Here is a 7,516-nt window from a genome sequence, read left to right as displayed (position 1 = left end):
ACCGTCTCGACAATTTCCGTCTCGACCCATAACGTAATCCACGATGAGATTATAGCTCTGAATGTCACAGGTTTCATGAACCCGAGCCCGGTGAGATAATAATCAGAAACCAACTTTGTTGTTAGTGATCATATCAGAGTAAAGTAGCCAACTTCAAATAGGAGCAAATCGATTATTATTGCTTTCCATCGTCATGCCACTCCTTGCGGCTTCCACTGCTTTATCGCGAGCGTTAAAGGAACGAAGATGAGTTCGTGGCAGAGGTACACTGTCAGCGACTGAAAATATGCAGCCTCTCCATTGATACAGTAGTCGTGACGCTCACCCAACGGCCCAGGGTACAGAATACAGACTCCTCGAACGGAACTCGGGTTCGGAAAGGAAATAAGCGCAGGGAGCTGATGGTGTGGACGCCTCGATCATGCAGCCATACTCCGAGCACGCAGAAGCCAAGATTGTGGAACCTGAACTTGGTGCCTGAGAGTAGACGGCGGGCCTCAGTCTACCAAGGCATAACGTCGAGCGATGGTCGATCCATATCTACCTCCAGCGGGAAGACACCGAAACACATCGTATACATTTGGATGAATAAGAAGGCGGGGAAGGCTAGTTGTGGATACTAAGGGGGAACTACTCACAGGGTTGAGCGGAGTGATGGCCATCACCTTCACAAATGGGAGACAGAGCAGACTATTGAGACATATGCAATGCAGTGCTCCGAATACAATAGGAGCATCAGGGAATCGATAGAATCTACACAGCAACAGCAATTATGCTCAAGTCTTCCTTTAAGCTCCCACGTGTAGGCACTGAGCATAGCAGCGAACATGGCCAGCTTGATGGTTCGGTGGATGACAGCTCTCCATTTGATAACCCGGCCTCTGTTGGCCAAGGCTTGGGAGAGCCCAACGCACATCTGTAGCATCGCCACTCCAGCGACTTGACTCTCTCGCCACCACACACAGATGCAATACACAGTACAAGGGGTGAACCTGACAGCTCCGTAGCCGCAAAAGGTGAGTCAGTGTTACTCACAGAAGGTAGTGAAGATAAGGCGAGACGAACCTTCCCAAATGACAAACAGTCTGGAATATCGAAAAATAAACTGTGAACGTGAAATAGTTCCATTTAGGACAGGGGTCCGAATAATTAGCCCCGCGAAAACCGCTGGGGATCAGACCGTTTATACGAAAGTTTCCGACCATGTGATACATAACGACGAAGCTGATACACATCCCTCGCCAATAGTCCACAGCTGGGTATCGAGAGGGACGCATCTTTGCCTCATCCGAAGTAGTGGCAGAATTCTCAGCCTCATCGAAATGGGCCACGGCTTCGCCACTCTAACACAAGAGCGATTCCGAAACGAACCCAACAGACCTCAGGGCCTACTTCCATCATCGCCCTTTTGTGAGAGACTCTCTGCTGGTTTGTGAGTTTGTGGAGAAGACAGAAGAGGAAGGTCGTTATGAGGATGACCCAGATAGTCAGGGCAGGGCCAGAGGTTAATACCACCGACCAGGGGGCTGTCGAAAGGTCACGTAGCACTAAGAAGCTCTCTCGCAACATCCGGAGCGAGATTAAAACAACTGTCATCGCTGGATCGTAACGCATATACAACATTCCTTTACTTACTACGATGGTACACTAAAACTCAACATTCAAAGATGTTAATGAAAGGAGTGGGAATAGTTTCTGTACGCGGATGATGACGATCATCGCCGCTGTTGCCCTTCGGCCTACTGTTAGTTCACCTACATCTGCTCATGCTGCAAACGTTGTTGACACAGCTTTTTGGCGCATTCACCGGCCACTAGCCAGTGGCCAGTGAGGGGAAAATCCAGTTATGGAGGACCTTAAGAGGTGTGGTCCTCAAAATAATACTGTGAGACTCGTGCAACCCCACGCACTGACCCCCCACCCCCCTAGAGGCTAGGCCCAAATGGATCCCCCTCTACCGAGAGCCAATACTAAGGACGTCCTTCTACAGCGATTGAGCAACACGTCAAGATGCCGCAACGAGCCTCCAGTGTAAGGAGCGGGTTCCAAACCATGAAGGGCCGGAGCAAGACACGTCTTATGACACGATGTATGATAGTCTCCTCGGAGGATCGTTGCATTGATGAATGATGATTAATCAGACTTTAGAACGATAGTAAGGCTGCTCAGTTTCTCGAGAGCTGCCGGAGATCTATGTCTATAAGATGCCACAAGATCCTTTCCTCCTGGAAAGAGACTACTTAATGGACAAATCGGCCCACTTCCTCGACATCAAAATCAACTACACGCATGCCCTAGATTTGCATCACCCAATCCCTGAGATAAGAATCTCATCTCAGGTATTGGGTGAACCACCCACCACGGGTAGCCTTGCCACCATTGCATCAGATGCCAATCTGTGCGTCTCTATGATATTTCGCTTTAGATAATGACATTTCCGTGCCAAACCTAGTCAGGGCCGTAGAGAGCTGATCCAGGCTATCTGCGAAGTTCAGAACATTGATTATCAGATCTTGTGCCGATAAAACTATGTCATCTGCGAACAGGAGGCATCAGAGGGCGACGTCTTCAGCATTGCCACCTCTTTCGTATGGCATACTCAATCCAACTTTCAAATTGGCACCTCTGATCACCGAGTAGATAAAGATAATGAATAGAAGAGATGCTATACGGCATCTCTGTCTAGTTCCAATCTCTATATGAAAAAGATCAAGTGAGCCTTCCCATGTCTGCACTTGAGCATAAGTACCGCGAGGGGGTGATTAAATGGCTGATATCAGCTCCTCATCACACCCAACAAGTCTGAGAGCTCTCCGCATAGCAGAACGTAGTACTTTGTCGAAGGTTGCTTTCAAATCTAGAAAGCTAGCAGAGAGCCTGCCAAGACGATGCAATAGCTGCGCAGAGGCTTGGCCCATTGAACCGTCGACACAGTGCACATTCACAATGAATTCAGTCGTACCATTACCTGTTCGGAACAGGTTGTTCTCCAGACATCGGCAAAGATGGGAGAGTATTGGTTCAATGGATCTTCTCGCAGCTTGGAGTGTCATCAGCCATCTCAAGGAGAGAGCTACTACCAGCACTGGCAAGGCAGCTGCGCCGCTACTGCAATAACAGGAGACTATCCTTGTCGACGATGAACCCGGATGCCCTGCGTTGCAAGCTTTACGAGGGTTTCTTCTGCCCGAACTGACCAACACCACACATGCCAGCTCGTTCAAGAAGAGGTAAGCTGTTCCACGAAGAATGTAAGAAGGATACGGCTACGATTCCCGGAGGATAGACAGTCCAACTACAACAAGGACAGGTATCATGTGGGCCAGATAGACCATCAGAGCCTGAGGAAAGAGCGGCGTACATCACGCGTTAACCACCTCAGGATCAAGTGAAACTAATAAGCCTTACATGTCGGCCGATAAATGTGAAGACTGTATCCTCGAGATGCATGGGTTTGCCTGGTATCAATTCGATAGCCGTTATCTTATGAATGCCCACGCTGTGAAGCCAGACGCCGAGCAAGCAGTATCCAAGGTTGTGGAACCTACGCCGGGAGCACCATTCCCCTCGAACACACCGTAGTGCTCAATTAAGCCGTAAAGTCGGTTTGTGAATACACTGACGTAGCTATGAGGAGAGGGAACCGTCCAACTTGATGGATGGAATAGCACACCGTCATCCCAAGGACATCTACAGCGTCGTTGCTTGATGTCAACGCTCCGCTGTACTAAAACACTTTTTATGTCAATACATAGCGAGCTGTGCCGATACAGAGTAGTTGCGATCCTCTTACTATACTATGGGCTGCTGTACCCAACACAGACGTTCAATGTACTTACCACGGAGTCGTATCGGCTGAGGGACGGTCACTGGGAACTTCCAGGGGGAACACATTTCCTGCCATAGTGTAAATCTGGATGCAGATGAAGCCGATAAGGGCGATACGAGGGGTCTGAGTATCGAGCGGTGATGAAAGTATAATGGAAGACCCATGGAGCGGAGCGGAGAATATCATCGTGGGAATTCAACTCACTCTGACGAAGAACATGGTCAGTAGGGTATTGAGCGCTATGCAGTGAATGGCGCCGAAGTAGATAGGAGCTTTGGGGATAAAGGTATACCTGACAATGACAGGCACCATCGACTCTCTCTTCCCCAAGAATATTATTACGTTATAGCGCTTATAGCTCCTGCTGCTGCTCCTAGCTTCAGCGTCCTTACAATGACGTTTCTCCATTTGATTCGGTCCTCGTGGACTATCGCTAAGGACAGTCCAACACACAGCATTATTATGCATACGCCGGATCTCTCGGTTTCCCAGCACACTATGTAGATGCACAAAGTACAGGTAAGAGAGAATCTGAGAGGTAAAGCGCTCCTTATACAGCGTCCTACTATAGCTGCAGTCTCACATGAAGTACTGGATGTATGGGTGAATCGGACGAGTCAGATTCCCCCAAACGAATGAAGTACTATAAATTGCTGCGAAGCATAGGTAACCCGTTATAGGTAGATTGTATTGGTAAATACGAGGTTGATTGGGAATCATCTTACAGACTCCCAGGGCCCACATCAAATGAAATATAACGACGAATACGACATTCAACCCTCTGAAATAGTCCACCGCCGGATACCGGGGCTTTGGGGTTGGCCGCAACTTCTCATCAGCACTGGATACCGGGGTGAAGCCCACGAGTGTCCCTTTGTGTATCGCTCGCTCCCTCTGTGTTAGGAAATGGGTGGCGCAGAGGCTGCAGGAGATGACTAAACCGAGGAGTATCAAAACAGTAGCTGACTTGATAGAGGGGAGACTGAAATTGACCCACGTCTCCTCAATCATGTAAGTCGTTGGATCGGCGAACTCCGAGTCATGTCGTGACATGTAGGATTTAAAACTGTCGTAAGGCGTCCACAAACCCAGTTTTGGCATCCCCAGTCGAAGCCGCACTGATAAGCCAGAAGGCAACAACCTTGAAAGAGGCTGGAAAGGATGAACCCGAGGGCTAATGAAAGGGGCAGAGACAGGAGATAAGCATCACCATCGACTTTACGTCAACCGCACGACGAAGGCTTGGCGTCACACATGCCTTAGGTGTGACGCCTGGCGTTCGTCGGGAATACGAGTGCACGCCACTTCTCCGTGGCGTGGATAGTTCGATAAAATCAATCGCGCTTCGAATGACTATAGCTTCGAGCTACGAGGCGCCAGCCTCCATATTAGTTCGGGCATGCGACATAGTGTATGCCATATAATCAAACATGGACACCAGGGGGGTATTCACATATATTATGTATTTGTCCATGCGCTACTCTGATGAATGTCTGCATAGAACGAAACCCTGGAGATGTTCATCGCATGAGTGAGATGAACACGGCATTGATTAACCAGTTAGATTCACGCAGCTACCACCAATAGAGCTGCCTGTACATGCAACTCTAGGACGAACCATAAGACTACTAGCATCTTCCACGGCCTTCGTAACATACTTATCTAAGCGCGGTTGATCCGAATGACCAACGGCTTTACTGGGGTAATAAATTCTACGAGCCAAGAATATCACGGTCACCTTACTGGGTTGGGCTCAGTGCCTAACTGGAAGTATACACGTCTATCTAGCTTTCGATTGTTTCGTTAGTCATGTTCAGACTCTTTCTGATTGAGGAGAAACAACTTGCACTCACGCGCGCACGACCGAAATGGCCCGAGGTGCAGTGTATAGCTCCGCTTGCGTTCGCCCCGCAATGAGCAAATATAACACTTCAAAATGGCTGACGTTTCCATACTTAGGTCCAAATCCTATGACCACCACACGTTGTAGCGCTTCTAGCCCCCGCTGCTGTTCCTAGCTTCAGCGTCTTTACGGTGGCGCTTCTCCCTTTAACTCGATCCTCGTGGCCCATCGCTAAGGAGAGCCCAACAAATAGCATCAACATACTTACTCCGGATCTCTCTGATTCCCAACAGATTACGTGAATGCATAGCATAGTGACGATAGCGAATCTGAAGGTGCAGAGCTTATTATAGGACCTCTTGGTGCAGCTGGTAGTCTTACAGTAAGTAGTGGATGCATGGGTGAATGAGAGGGGTGAAATATAGCCAAGAGGATAACACGCTGTAGAATGCTGCGAAAGACAAGGAGTTGGTAACCAGTAAATTATAGCCCCACATAGCAAGAAAATCAGGAAGGACTTTGAGCATAATAATAACCCAAATCGAGTGGAATATAACAACGATTGGTATAGTGCCTCCTCTGAAAGAGTCCACCGCCGGATACCACGGCTTCGGGATTGACTGCAACTTCTCGTCAACACTGGATACCAGGACGAAGCTCCTGAGTGTCCCTTTGTGCATCGTTCGTTCCCTCTGTGTAAGCGAAGGGAAGGTCAAAAAGCTGTAGGAGACGATGGAACCGGAAGAGCATTAGAATAGTAACTGACTTGATAGAGGAGAGACTGGAATTGACCCACTGCTCCCCAATCGTGTAAGTTGCTGGATCGATGACTCGAAATCCTCTTGTGACATATAGAGTATAATCTATTAGACTAAATCTGAGAACAAGGATGCGGCTCTCGTCTCTCGAAAAATTCAGCCCACGAGTGAGGTGAGAGATGAACGGTCGGGATGGAGCGAATCACGTACAATGAACACTAGAACGGCCGAGAAGCGTCAGAAGAAGACCTCGCCATCTTGTATCCTTGCAACTTTGATAAATGAGCAGGCAAGAATTTTGACGACATGCACCCAAGTTTGACAATATACAGGAATTCAGTTTGACAACATGCACCCAAGTGAAACAATATACCATAACCAGTTTGACCATATGCACCCAAGTTTGAGAATATACCATAATCAGTTTGACAATATGCACCCAAGTTTGACAATATACCATAATCAGTTTGACAATATGCACCCAAGTTTGACAATATGCCATAATCAGTTTGACAATATGCACCCAAGTTTGACAATATGCCATAATCAGTTTGACAATATGCACCCAAGTTTGACAATATACCCTAATCAGTTTGACAATATGCATTCAAGTTTGACAATATGCATTCAAGTTTGACAATATACCATAATCAGTTTGACACTACGACTCGATACATTGATGTGTGGCATAAGCTGATGGTCCACCTTGGACATTCATACACATGGCTTGTCGTCAAACGGCATATCTGCCCCTCTAACGGAATGGTCTCACAACAGCAGAGTTCAGAACAGCCATCAGAACAAGTTGACTTACCCAGTTTGTCAAAATTGGGGTCACTCCGCTAAGTCATCCCGCTCGAGAATATTGATAGGGCTAAGGCATTTCTTGGGGTTGTGGCATAGCTACCCCTTCCGGGGAAATGGATGGTACCAAGGCATACTTGGGGTGGTGGCATAGCCGCCCCTCGCCGGGAAAGTGATGATGCTCGGGCATATCTTGGGGTGGTGGCATAGCCACCCCGCTCCGTAAATTTGATCGTACTACGACATATCTCGCGGCTGTGGCATAGCCACCCCATCCGAAAA

General features: G+C 48.2%; 2 protein-coding genes across 2 annotated transcripts in view; one reads left to right on the top strand and one right to left on the bottom strand.

Annotated features, from left to right (window-relative positions):
- Pmar_PMAR002719 (hypothetical protein) overlaps positions 1-32 on the top strand; it is a gene marked incomplete at both ends in the record, with an annotated part of 216 nt that extends 184 nt beyond the window's left edge. Inside the window, one exon of the mRNA XM_002776481.1 lies at positions 1-32. This exon is cut by the window's left edge and continues 4 nt beyond it. Within this exon, the coding sequence (XP_002776527.1) occupies positions 1-32 (32 nt within the window).
- A 3,222-nt stretch (positions 33-3,254) lies between these two features.
- Positions 3,255-4,886, bottom strand: Pmar_PMAR002718 (conserved hypothetical protein). Its single transcript, XM_002776480.1, has 6 exons — positions 4,413-4,886; positions 4,172-4,360; positions 4,034-4,121; positions 3,840-3,952; positions 3,409-3,544; positions 3,255-3,341 (listed from the first exon to the last, which is right to left on the bottom strand). Exons 1-6 carry the CDS (start codon positions 4,880-4,882, stop codon positions 3,267-3,269), a joined length of 1,071 nt encoding a protein of 356 aa, XP_002776526.1. The 5' UTR covers positions 4,883-4,886; the 3' UTR covers positions 3,255-3,266.
- Positions 4,887-7,516: the final 2,630 nt, after the last annotated feature.

Source organism: Perkinsus marinus, assembly GCF_000006405.1.
Source record: "Perkinsus marinus ATCC 50983 genomic scaffold scf_1104296953356, whole genome shotgun sequence".
Taxonomy (NCBI): Eukaryota; Perkinsozoa; order Perkinsida; family Perkinsidae; genus Perkinsus; species Perkinsus marinus.
The sequence above is the reverse complement of the archived record's forward strand: the minus strand, read 5'-3'. Positions and strand labels throughout refer to the sequence as shown.